This window comes from Camelus ferus, chromosome 16 (assembly GCF_009834535.1).
Source record: "Camelus ferus isolate YT-003-E chromosome 16, BCGSAC_Cfer_1.0, whole genome shotgun sequence".
NCBI lineage: Eukaryota > Metazoa > Chordata > Mammalia > Artiodactyla > Camelidae > Camelus > Camelus ferus.
This window is the reverse complement of record NC_045711.1, coordinates 6,500,708-6,514,039: the sequence shown is the minus strand read 5'-3', so window position 1 is coordinate 6,514,039 and position 13,332 is coordinate 6,500,708. Positions and strand designations below refer to the sequence as shown.

General features: G+C 51.3%; 1 protein-coding gene across 10 annotated transcripts in view; it reads left to right on the top strand.

The window, feature by feature from the left end:
* The window catches only part of MSI2 (musashi RNA binding protein 2), a 379,910-nt gene that overhangs the window by 291,758 nt on the left and 74,820 nt on the right, over positions 1 to 13,332 (top strand). For all 10 annotated transcript variants that reach the window (XR_004326623.1, XM_032498440.1, XM_032498445.1 and 7 more), the window contains one exon: positions 11,573 to 11,655. Coding sequence is in view for 9 of the 10 variants with exons in the window: in XM_032498440.1 (XP_032354331.1) it covers positions 11,573 to 11,655 (83 nt within the window). In the remaining variant the exon portion in view is untranslated. The remainder of the gene's footprint in view (positions 1 to 11,572; positions 11,656 to 13,332) is intronic.

Genomic DNA, 13,332 nt, shown 5'->3' with positions numbered 1-13,332 from the left:
CTGTTCTCCAGATGTTAAGATGTTAAGAACAGTTCCAGAAAAAGAAAAGAGACCAGCCCCCACCCCACGGGGGGTGAGCATGTGTGTCTCTTGCCGAGGCCCCTCAGTGGGCAGCCAGCTACCCCCAAACTCCAGGCCAGCTTACAGGCCGCCCGGTCAGCTGGAGGCCTGGAGAGATGGGCAGAAATGATCCCTCTGTGGGGGGCACAGAGTGGGTAGCGGGCCTGGTGGGCATCCAGCCAGGGCTCTGTCAGTTGGGACTATTCTGAAACCATACCTCATCATAAAAGTCATGTAATTTGTGGTGGCGCTGAAAACCTGCTTCCAAGTAGTGGTTTTTTGATGGCCTTTCGGAACTTTCTCTGAGGCCAGTAACCGTTCCTGGAGAACTTCTTAGAGGGGAGGAGAGTGGCATCTTGAGATGGCCGGGCTTCTCCGAGGAGTCCTCACTCCATCCTGGGTGTGAACGGGGTGCAGGGCTGCCTCTGCCCCTTCTTTGCAGCACAGGTTTTGTTGTCTTTATCTGGCCCCCGCCTCCTCCTTTGTTTCTGTCTCCTTCATGTTCCCTCTTCAGAGGATACCAGGGCACCGCCCCCTCCCCACCCCACCAGAACAGCCAGTCTGCAGGCTCCCGGCCCTGGAGCAAACACGGAGGCTGCCAGTTGCGCATCAGAGGTCAGGGCGAGCGCTGGCGTGGCCACCCTGCTCAGCACTCTACTCAAGGATCAGTGCTTTTTATTTTTTAACCCCACGCGATGTAGGATCTTTTTAGGGGACAAGTTTGCATGGGAATTTTACCATGTGACTTGTTTCACCTATCCCTGTCTTGAATCTTGTTCCCAACGTGATGGCAAAACACCACAATGGCAATACCCATGCCAAATGAATTTTAATAAGTGAGGCTCGAGGCAAAGATGAGTGTTTTTGGAGATAGAAACTGAGATAAGGGAGCCATAAAAAGTCTCTTGATTGTAGGAGAGGCTAGCTAACCCCTCATCGGTGTTTTCAGGAAATCCCCTAGGCTGATGAGGTGAATTTTATTATTTCTGTCTCACAGAGGAGGATACTGAGGGTCAGAGTGACTCAGCCAGTCATTGCGGGAGCCAGGATTTGAGCCCAGATCTACCTGGCTCCAACGTCTAAGCCCGTTTCTACCCCACTTCAGCAGGGGCATTAAAGTGGATTAAAACTCCACTCCAGCCTTCCAGGAGGCTCTCTGTGTGGATGGGTCTTGAGGGTAAATATCAGAAATGCTCACAGATTTGAAACCCACTCTTTAGGGGAGAGCCTGAGATACCACCTCGGTAGGGAAGAGCCTCTAGCCAGTGCCCCATCTCCCACGAGCTCAGAAAGCCCCAGGGTTTAGAAGCATTGAAGGATATGCTCCTGCCGGTGGAGCCCGCCAAAGCCACCCCAGGCCCTGTGGTTTCCGGAGCAGCCCAGAGGCAGCGCGTCCTCGTGCCCTTGCTCCAGCTGCGCGCACAAAGCTCAGCCTGCTCCGCCCCACGCGCGCCGCAGCCCTGGCACCTTCTGCCGGGGTCCTGATCCGAGCCAGTTGTCTAGCGATTTAATTTGGTGAATTTACCACTGCGTCGCAGAGTTTATATTGGCACTTAACAGCAGTAATATGTGTCTCTCTCGCCAAGAACTGACTATTTTCCCGACCAAGATGGAACACCACACACGAAAAAATAGGTTTGTGAACTAATCTGCTGCCCTGACAAGTGTCATTCACAGAATCACTGCTATGGAGCGCACGCGGAATGAAATGAGGTTGGGGTTGTCTGGCCTGGATCACAGGTGCTTTTTCCCCCTTGGTTAACAAGAGTCTGGGATAAGACGCCCTTTCGCTGCAGCCGCAGGCACTTTCAAATCACACGATCAGTATTCATGGCAGATTTCTCTCTTAGAAAAATGGTTTGGGGATGGTTGGCGGTATTGCTGTCTCTCCCTCCGCCCCACCCCCTTCTCTGAATCGCTTTCTCTCCCTCCCTCCTTTCCTCTTTTCTCCTCCCTCCTTTTCTCCCTTTTTCTTTTTAACCTCCCTCTCTTCCTTCCTGGGTGTTTTTTTCAGACACCCTCTCCCCCCACCTCCAGTTGTAAAGCTCTCCATACACTCGTGTGATTTCTCAGATTTGGCGGGGGTTGGGGGCCTCGTCAGTTAAAAAAAAAAAAAACTCCCATCACCTCAGTGCCTGTTTGGAACTCTAAAGTGAGCTTAATTGCTTTCACATAAGGATTTGATTTGGGTAAACCACCAAGATCTCCGGGAGTGGAAACAGCCTCGGTCATTTACACTTTAGTATGAACTGGCTTCCAGTCCTTTCCTGAGTCAGGGGGAGAGACGCTTCATCGTTGCTCTTGATCTCCCACTGCTTTGGATGAGGGCTGTCCCCTGGGGCTGAGAGGTCCAGCTCTCCATGGAAAGGATATCAGAGACTTTTTAAAACAGCTTGTCTCCCCATTCATGTGAGAGGGGGCCTGGAGAGTCTCTTCCCTGTGGAAAGTTCTGGATTCCTTTCTACCAAATGGGCTCTACTTGGCTCATCCTGAATTGGGAAACATAGAGCAAAGTCAGGCTTGGGTGGGCATCAGGATCACCAGGGAGCTGATTAAAATGCAGATTCATGTTGGACAAGCCCCTCAACCACAGAAGACTCTGCTGAAGGACCACACGGAGGAACGCTGGTGTAGGAGCACACTTCACTTTCACCCCCAACTTGGTTTATGGCCCAGGGGGCTCCATAAATGGTCCCGAGCTTATGTGATCATATGAAAAACTCACTTGTAACTTAAGCCTTAATGAAATGCTTGCTGGTCTCAGTTGGCGTCCGACCTTTAAAAGGTTGCTACTCACATTTCAAGGTCAGGTGTTGGCTAGAGCATCCTCGGGCTGAAAGGGAAAGAAAAGCACCTCTCCAGTTGAGAAATTGGTTCCCCTCTGACAAATGCCACCAACATTGCTTAATATTAATTGAGGGAGTTCTGTTTTTTGTGGTACCTCCACACTAGATTGGGGTCTGATAGTGCCGTTTCTGCCATCTGATTCCCCCACACGTGAGATCGCTCCCCTCCCCACCCCCACCCCCCAAAAGTAGCTGGAGAGGCGCAGGTGCGCGCTGGCTCTCTCAGTCACTTCCCCCTCCTGATGAAGTGATGTGTGGGAATACAGAGACCCGTGTCGATTCGCACCGATCCAGGCTCTGCCTGCGCGCCAGCCACTTGTAATTCCCCACAGCCCCAGCCAGCTCTGCAAGGCAGAAAGAAATATGACCAGGCAAGTTGAGAAAATAAATTAAACTAAGTGTCAACTTTTCTTGTTTCTCTCCTCATTATTAAGAGATGGAATGGGGCTCGTTTATCAAGCAGGGGGAGAAATTAATTGACACGGCTTTAATATCATGATGTCTGGCGTGTCTGGTCACATTCCTTCATTCTTTTGGAAAGGCATTTTATTATAGTTTACAGCAACCAGCTGCCAGACTCTGGGTATAAACGAGGAAGCAGGTGCACAAGGGATGCCACCGTGGAGGGGCTGCAGTGCCACCCTGAAGGGGACTTGGCAGGGAGGAAAGGCCAGGTCAGAAGGGACACCCCAAAAGAGGCCACTTGCTGGCTCCGGGTCAGGGAGGGAGAAGGATATGGAGGGGAGAGAGGGCCGTGCTAAGGAGGGATAGCACACCATCCAATCCATCACAGGCTTGTTTGCCAGCCACGAGGGAGGGTGGTAGCAGGCACCTGCCTCTGAGGGCCTCCCGGTCCCCAAGCCTTTGTTCTGAGCATCCCCAACGCTGAGTCTTGTGTCCATCGTGAGTCAGCATGCCTGCCCCTGTTCTTAGTTCTTAATAAGGCCAGGGAAGTGAATGCTTCTCTATTTATGCCTCCAGGGCGGCTGACTCATGAGGGAGCCAGTTTGCTGCGAGAGGCATCTGCTAGCATTGGGCTCGAGAACACAGCCCCGTTGCCGGCAGCTCTGTGATTGGGATCTGGCAGTGTTCGGAGAAGTCACTACCCTGCGCCCATCCCTGGTTAGACTAGCTTAGGCCATGCTTTGGCTGTTTTTCTCTATAAAAGCCATCTTGTGGTGTCATTATGAAAACCCTCGGTATCCCCAGAGCTTCCTCTACAGAGAAGGGCTCAGAAACACAGGGAAACAGGGAGAGGATGCTCGGCCGGAACGGGCAGCACATCTTGCCCACACTGTCTCCTGGCCCTCCTGCTGGGTCGTCAGGCTGAGGGCCGTGGCCAGTTTTGTAGAGGTTCTTGCAGAGCAACCTGACGGGGCGGGGTTCCAGAGCCAGACTGTGGGACACGTTTAGAATGCAGGAGACACTGGGTTTAGAATAACCCGCCTTCTTATAAAAAAAAGTGGGCTGGGGTGGAAAGAGCACAGCCTCCCCCTCCGCCCCGGCCTCAGTTCTTCAATCTGTAAGGTGGGAATAATCATTCCTCCGCCACAGGGGGCTGCTGTGAAGCCTGAGTTAAAGAACAGATGCTCAATAAATGCAGTGAGCTTTCTCTTTTCAAAATTATTACTGGAATGTGGACTGATAATAAATAATCACCTTTAGGATACCATGCATTAGATAGAACTGATGGGGCCCCATTCCTGGCTTGGTGGAAAATTACACTCTCATCTGACCCAAATCCCCACTAGCATGTGGGTGTGCGAGCAGACACAGCTGGGACCGTCGTCCCACCAGCTCAGCACCTAACGTCTGAAGATGCTCAGGAAGCTGATGTCAGCTCAGACTGGATTTCACTCATGTCCAGGTAACATACAATGAGTGTCCCAAAGTGGCAGTCGGTCATCGGAAACATGTCCTTTCTTTTGGCAAGGCAGCTTGTAATTTTTTTGTTTTGTTTTTTGTTTCCTTGGAACAGATCAATTTTCTGAGTTACACATTTTTAGGGCAAACCCAGGGCATGTGAAGCCACCCCATCCTACCATGTAGGGGGCGCCCTCAGACCCCCATCCAGGGTTCCAGGAAAACCCTTCCAGGCAGATGAAACCAATTCGCCAAACCTGCTGGGGGCCCATGTAGGGGGCCCAGAAATGTTCTGAGTTGGGTGAGCCCGAGGTGAAGTGTCACTGACGCGCACACCGCAGTCGGGAGGTCAGCTCTGTACCGAAGCCGACAGACCACCATGGGCGTGGCCCAGGCTCTCACTTTCCCGGGGCCACGGGGCCACGGGGCCGCCAATCCGTCCTTGAACACCTCCTGATCCAGAGAAGGGCCCTGATGACCTGCTCCAGAAAAGCGAGGTGGGGGTGTGAAAGGAGTCTGGAGTCTGGCTCCTGAGTCCAACTCCTGCCCTGGCCTTGTGGCCACGAGCCATTGTGGACTGGTTGTCTAGCTGTGCCGAGCAGTTGAGCGACATGATGACGGAGGAACCTGCCCTGCCTCTCGCAGGGTTGCCTTGGGGACCAGGGAGGATGACGTAGGAGAAGCGTTTTGAAAGCAAAAACTGCTCCCCACACCCAAACCCAGGGGATTCGTATTTATACTGGAAGCAGCCTACGGATACAGCCGCTTCCCCCAACACTGGGTTATTAGCAGGAGAGGGAGGTTGCACAGGTTATAAATACACTCGCGTCCACATACCTCAAATTCCTCATGGGATACTCAGGATAAATTTGACAATCTGGAGTTCTTTTCTTTCTCACTTTTCTCCCCATTAACCAAGTGTGTTAACTCCTGACTCGCATTGATTTTCACTGAAGATGCATTAGGCACTGCGTGATTGCCTGTTAGTGCTCATTGACCTATATGATAAGAGAAGAAAATTATTTTTGAGGCTAGGAGAGGAGGCCATTCCCATCTTTCCCTCCCTGACCTAAAAAAGACTCCCTTGCAAGTTAACTGTTGGATATTTCTCAGTGACTGTGTTTGGAACAGGTCATTTTAATTTTGAGGTGTCTTGTTTTCAGATTTCTTTTCTTCTCTGTGTGTGTGTGTGTGTGTTTTATAGCTTTGTATTATTCAGATGAATATTCAGTTTTGGTCACTTGAATAAAAGAGGGAAAAAAGGTTTGACTGTTAAATGCTTATCTCTTAAATAACGCTTACTTGTTAGTTTCCAATAATAGCTTCATTCAGGAGAATGTGGTAGGAGTTTCGTTTTTAAATGCTTGCTATCAACTGTTACCCTAATTATGTCCATTTTTAAATCCCTTTTTGTTTGGGGTTAACCTTCCCACCACCTTCTTTGTCCCAATTTTGCTGACTCCTGGTGCCCCTCAGAAGCGCATGTGCAGTTCAGGTGGGGACTTCATGAGAGGCCCAGCAGGTGTCACTTTGCTGATGACCAGGGAGAGAGTTTCTTGGGTGAACTGGCCTTCTGTCCCCCAAGTTTTGGCCCTTTGGCCCTTCCTCCACTCATTGCCTGTTTTCAGTCCCTGGGGCTCCTCTCTGGACTGAATGACGGCTCGGGACTTTAAGTGCCTAGGGAGGAGTTCCCGGCTCTAGGATGGCCCCTCCTCTGGACTATGGGAGATGAGAAACTGAGCAGGGGTGTTCACAGGGGCACCTCCAAAGTTCTGGAGTGCAAGCCCTCATGGACACTGTGCATCAAAGTCCTTGCTGCCAGGGACCAGAGCAGGACCTCCTCCCATGCACCCCTACCAGATTCCACCTGCTTCTTTTAGACCCCAGAGAGGTGAAGGGACTCTCCAGGGGCACACAGCTCATCACTTGGTCCTTGCTTTTGAGCAAGGAGAATTACATGTTTCTTTCTTTTAGCTGCTATGCCTCTGGCGGGCTTTCGTGAGGCTCCACTTACGACTTCTCTGTGAGGCTCTCTCTTGGAAAACTGAGAAGGGAATCATTGGTCCTTCCTGCTCCTTCTCAGGAAGACTTAGCTTCCCTAAGTCTCCTGTAGAATCTGTCCATTTGGCAGATTGTTCAAAAGATGACAATGCTCTAAAAACATTGTACTAAGTGAGCTAAACCAAACACAAAAGGACAAATATTCTGATTCCAAGTACGTGAGGTACCTAGGCTAGGTGAAGTCTTAGAGGTGAAAAGTGGAATAGAGGTTATGAGTAGCTGAGGGAGGGAGGGAGGGAAGGAGGGAGTTATTGCTTAAAGGGTACAGAGTTTCAGTCTTGGATGGTGAAGAGTTCTGGAAATAAATAGTGGTGATGGTTGCACAACATCATGAATATACTTAGTACCACTGACCTGCACACTTAAAAATGGTTACAATGGTAAATTTTGTGTTATATATATATTCACCCAATAAAAATTAACTTCAAAAATGAAAAAGACTTTGATGCCAAAAACAGGTTTTTCCCACCCACCTCTCCATCCCTCCCAAATTTCTGACTTCCTTGTTCTGCCCTTCACTCCTCAGTTCAATTTATTTTGGGGGTTGTTCACCACTGAGTTAGCAATTCATTGTACATGATGATAATGCACCTGTGAGATAAAAATGATCGTACGTTAAAGAATAACATTTATTGATAATTGTTTCTTTACTTCTTTGCTTTCTCCAAATGGAATAAATAAATATTTTAGACATAATTAAGTTTGTTTTCTCTATTCGGGCCAAACAGACAGGGCTGTTGAAACGATATAGATCTTTAAAAGACTGCAAATGAGTCTTGACATCACTGAATTGTTATGCATCCAGGGTACTTCAGCTTGAAATCCAGGCTCTCTCCTTTGATCAGGAAAATCATTTTTGTGATACTCGAAATTTGATTCCCGTGGGATTAGGGAAGGGACCAGCAGGGAGTCAGAATCTGAAATGATGCAGTGAGTCCTGCCCCCACCCTTCCCCGTCAACAGTCTGCATTTTAATTCCTGTCTCCCAGCTTTGTCACACCTCTTCCTGTCTCCAAGCAGCACAGAGTAGGAAACTGGGGCGACAGTGAGTCCTGAGTGGCGTTGGGCTGGAGTCCAGACAGTGGTGGCACCGTGGACCAGGAAGGGGTGGGTGGCAGCAGAAAAGCAGTTTCCTTGGTGATGAACTCAGCCCCGGGCCTCCAGGTGACGTGACTCACCTGGGCGCTGTTGCAGGTCAAGTGCACGTGCTCAGCAGCTGAGTGACGTCAAACCCCTGTCCTCTGGCTCCTAGAGAGGTGCCCTTGACTGGTGCTGGCTCACGCTCTTTCCCAGGGGTGCGGATGGGTTTGCCTCACTCGTCCACACTCTCCTGCCTTCCATCCAAAGCACGCACACGGCCTGGCTGGAGTGATCGTGGGACCTGCCTGTGTAGGGGCAGCTGAAACCATGCCATCTTAGTTTCCAGGGGCTCCCATAACAAATTACTGCCAACTGGGTGGGTGGCTTAAAGCAACAGAATTTATTCCCTCACTGTTCTGGGGGGCAGAGGTCCGAAATCAAGTGTCAGCAGGGCCACGTGCCCTTTGAAGGTTCTAGGTGACAGTTTTTCCTCTTCCAGCTTCTGGTGGCTCCAGGCATTCCTTGGCTTGTGGCCACATCATCCAATCTCTGCCCCCGTCTTCATGCGGACATCTCCCCTCTAGGTCTCAAATCTCCCTCTCCTCTGTACGAACACCTGGTGTTAGAGGTAGGGCCTGCCCTGTATCCAGAATGATCTCTTCCTGAGATTCTGGACTTAAATTTGCAAAAGCCCTCTTTCCAGATGAGATTACATTCCTAGTTCCATGGGTTAGAATGTGGACATACCATTTGGGGGCCACCGTTCAACCTGCTACACTCACCCTAATTAGCAGCAGGGTTCTCTCCTACCTAAGAACTGGCCCGTCCTGGCTCGGTTAGGGATTTGCCTGTTGCCTTAGCTTGATTCCAGGCCAGAGGGGCAACTTCACAGACACGGGAGACCCAGAGTGACCCTCAGGCTAGAGGCGAGGGTCGCGAGGCAGGAGCGAGGTCTGCACGAGGGAGATGTACTTCTTGAGAGGGAACCTCTGACTTGTGCCTTTTAGAGAGCAAATTGCTTGAGAAGAGGGATGTCGCCTTGTCGATCTCTGTGTCCCACACAACGCCTGGCACAGGTGGGAGCTGGTTTACACCCCAGGAAGGACGGAGTCAACCTGGGAGGGGAAGCAGGGATGCAGATGAGCAAGATGCTGAGAACCCGGAGGACCGGAAGTGTCTCATTCTGTCGTTCTCAGCCGCCAGCCACTCAGCACTCTGTGTATTAGGGGCTCTGTGTGTCCTGGGGACCCGGTGTGAATGAGGCCCCGGCCCAGCCATTGTCCTTGAAGCCAGTGCCAGCAGATTCCTGCATCCTCTGATGTGCCACCTCCCCCTCCCCTGAGGACCTTTTGAAGGGCATTTCATCTTAATCCCTTCTTCTCAGACCTGGGCTCTAGAAACGTGGCCAGGAAGGGGATTAACCAAAACAATGCCAGTGCGCCTCTGGGTGCTGCAGGGGTCCCCACCTGGGTGAGAGTTTGATGGTTTTCAGGCCCTTTTGAAGGGAGGCTCGGGGGGCCAACACAGCAAAGCCAAAGGGACGTCGTGCGGAGACTTGCCTCTGGGAGTAGCTCTCGTCCAACTGTGCACAGAACACGTGGGACCGGCTGCCGTAGAGAAGGTCGGCATTGTAGCTCTGTCCACAGGGACCTGGTGCAGAGGCGGAGTATAAATCTGGTGCAGGGTTTCCTGTTGGGCCTCATTTTGAACAAAATACTGTGTCTGAGGACCCAGCTTCTCCAGGAGGTCGCTGGGAGAAGCTTGTCAGCTTTGAGCCCCCTCACGGCGGGCAGGTCGGACCTTTGTAGTGGGCTGGGCCTCGTAGACTAGGAACACCGGCCTGGTGTTTGGTGTGTGTAATAAGTTACCCATCACCATCAGGGTTGAGATTGCCACCTGTGGGGTCGTACTAGCCATCTGTTTTACTGCAAACTGTCTGAGAGCAGGGTTTGGCCTTTTCTGTTCCCTTCCTGAGAATCTTCCGGATCCAGCGGGAGCTGTGACGGGAGATCACAGTGCCTCAACAGCCCGTTCCTGGCTGTTCCTTAGAAGATGATGGCGTCAGAGTTGGAGGAGGGGCTTGAGTGATTCTCTCCCCACTGTGGGTTTCTGGGACCTAGAGTAAACACGGAAGCTTGAAAAGGGAGCATCTGTCTTTGTACTCATTGACCTGAGCGCTGATTGTTAAAGCACAGAAACAGTCCTTGTGGTTGGAGTGTTCTGGTTGGTGTGCCCAGGCTTGTGTTCGTCCAGGCTCAGATCTCTGGGGAGGACTGTGTCTGTCTGAGCTGCAGTCACAAAGCACCAGAGCCTGGGAGGCTTACAAATGACAGACACTTATTTCTCACGGTTCTGGAGGCTGAAAGTCCAAGGCCAGGTGCCAGCGAGGTCAGGGTTTTGGTGAGAGCCCTCTCCCTTGTTTACAGACGGCTGTCTTCTCGTTGTATCCTCCCACGGCAGAGAGCAGGGAAAGCAGGCCCTCTCGTGTCTTATGTAAGAGCACTAATCCCATTCACAAAGCCTCCACCCTCATGACCCAAATGTCTCCCAGAGGCTCCGTCTCCTAACACCATCGCGTTAGGGTGGAGTTTCAATGTATGAATTTGGGGGAATACAGACATTCAGCCCATAGCAGAGGTTTGGGTTCTGACCTTAGAGGGGGAACCCAGAGTCCAGTCTCACCATCTTAATCTGCAGGTGCAAACCTCAGGGCTCAGGGGGAGAGGGGCTTCCCGGGATGACACATGCAAAGTCAGAACTGGCCCCTAGGCCTGCTGCCTCCCCATCAGGGTGTCTGCGCGCCTGCGTGTTCACTGCGTTTCATCCGCGGCGGGGTGCCATCCTGTGAGTGGGTCTGTGTGTCAGAATAGTGCTGACCGAGTAGGGTCACAGATGGGGCGGCGTGTTGGAAGCCTGTCGGGGGCGGGAGGAGAAGAAAGCGAGGGCCAGGAGGGTAGCGAGAGGCACTCAGGATGCTGAGCAGCGGTCGCCTGCCAAAAATTTTCAGTACGGCTTGTCTAGCAAAGCCGGTCTCCAGCCGAGTAAATACAGTGGATAGCTGACGGGCTGACAGCAGGCATCAGACAGTCTTAAACTGCCCCAAATCCGCAGCGCTTTTGAAGCAGCAGTAGAAAAAGGATGCCCGTGCAGAACAGAGGCCCAAAACTTTTAATAGTTTCTTCCAGGCCTCAGGATGTCCTGATGAGGTATTAGAGGAAGTAATTCAGGAAGAAAAGGACAAATAATGGCCTCCGTCTGGAAGCCGACCCGAGGGCTGGCCACTCCAGCGCCGAAAGGGCAAACGTGGCCCCGCAGTGATCCCGCTGTCCGGCTCCCCCACCCGCCCGCCTCCCGCCAAGAGCCACGGGCTCTGACCCTTGTAAATAACAGACAAGTAAATTTCTTGTTTGCTTCGGGGCAAATGTAAACCACATGCGCCAGCCGCATGGGGGTGAAATCATTAACTTCTCCTCACTGTTGGAAGGGTGCTCCGTACAAATTAGAAATCATTTCCACAAGCGGGAGGCCATTCCCAGGGATCCGCCCCCTACCCTCATCCCAGAAGCCTGTCACCACCGCAGGACGTCAGAAAAAGGAAAGGGGCCGAAGGGAACTGAACTCACCTCTCCTCTCTGTCTTTCCCCCCCCCCTTTTTCCTTTAGGGTTTGGCTTTGTCACTTTTGAGAATGAAGACGTTGTGGAGAAAGTCTGTGAGATTCATTTCCATGAAATCAATAATAAAATGGTAAGTTGGCAGGGGTTGCACTGAAATGCGACGCCTCCCTTCCGCCGTGTCCACCCCTTTGTCCTGCAGACTGCTACAGCCTGGTCATGCTCAGAGGTGGGCACACTGGGCGTAGGGACTGGACTAAACATTCAGCCCTGTGAACGGTAGGACAGAAAGCTTTTTCTGTAAAGGGCCAAATGGGGTATACTTTCCACTTTGTAGGCCACACAACTGGCTGTCTAGTTACTCACCTCTGCATCCACAGACAGTCCCTACAAGAATGAGCAGGGCTGTATTTCAATAAAGCTGTGTCTGGGGTGCTGAAATTGAAGTCTCATGTAATTTTCACGTCACAAATTTTAATCGATTGATTGATTGCCATTTAAAAATGTAAAAACCATTCCTAACTCTTGGGCTCTACAAAAGAGTCAGGGGAGCCAGATTTGACCTGCAGGTTGTAACTTGCCCAACCCTGGTTTAGGATGTGCATTTGCTGTTTAGCTTGGCTTTTGAGGGGTCTTTCTTAGACAGGAACTTTACTGCCCAAATTGTTTCTCTCTTTGGGCCCTGCAGGGTAATTAACATTCTCTCCTTCCGATCAGCTGGGTGGTTTTACCCTTATGGTCAGCTACTTCGGCTCTCCTTTTGATTCTTTATAAAGTCCCTTTTCCTGGCAGGGCACCCTCCATGGAGAGGGGGGTTGGATTAAAGTTTGGGGAGCCAGGTAGGCCTCCCAGAGAAATGGCCACCAGAGGGCGCCATACCATGTGCAGCTCGCGCATGGTGGCTTGAAGTCTCAAACTCCTTTCTTCAAACTGAGTAGGTGGGTGAGAACCCCCTTTCTTGTTGGTTCGAGAAAAATGGGAGCTCAGCAGGTGTTTCTGCAACCATCAGCAGGTCCTTCCAAGCCAAAACATTTTGGTTGGCCCGCAAAGCCTGCAGCCTCAAGAGAAGAAGGGGAGCAGGGGGGCACAATTTTGTGCTTAGTTGCAGCTGTTAACTTTGATATTTTCTTCCTTTAGTCAAAACATTCCTTGCTTCTGAAACATGCATTTAGATACACACTGTATATTGGTCTGATATGTGTTCACCGACTTTAAATTCAATAATAGAGCTTTTAGCATGGATAAGATCAAAGCAATCTGCTTAGCATGTGGTGCTACAGGCCTGATTCAATATTTGACTTGCTAATTTTTTCCCAGGGCACTAAAATAATATTGTTCGTATTGTTCCTCACCATCATATGCATCTGAAATGAAAGTACTGTTTCTTTGCGTACTGAGGGTTGGAGCTCAGGCATTAAAATGGTACTGAGGAGATAAGTGTGTAGAAATAGCACAGGTCCCCTCCCAGGTGCCCCCCTTCTACCCTCTAGCCGATACGTCTCCCTTTTGGTTGCTGTTTTTAAAACTAGAGAGACGGGGAGCTTAAAAGGAACCCTGCTTCCGGTGCCTGGAGGCCTTGTTCCTAGCCAGGCCTGCCATGACGGACTCTGCCGAGGGCGGCCTGGGCAGCGGGGGGGGGGGGTGTGGAGGGGGCAGCCGAGGGCGCTGGCAGCCTCCATTCCTGTCCTGCCAGGACTTAACGGTTCGTCGGGAAGGCCCGATGTAGACTGGCAAGAGGCCTCGCTGTGCTGTCACAAGTGCATATGTGCGGCCCTTCACTGTTGACTGGCTTGGCAGCGCGCCTGAGACG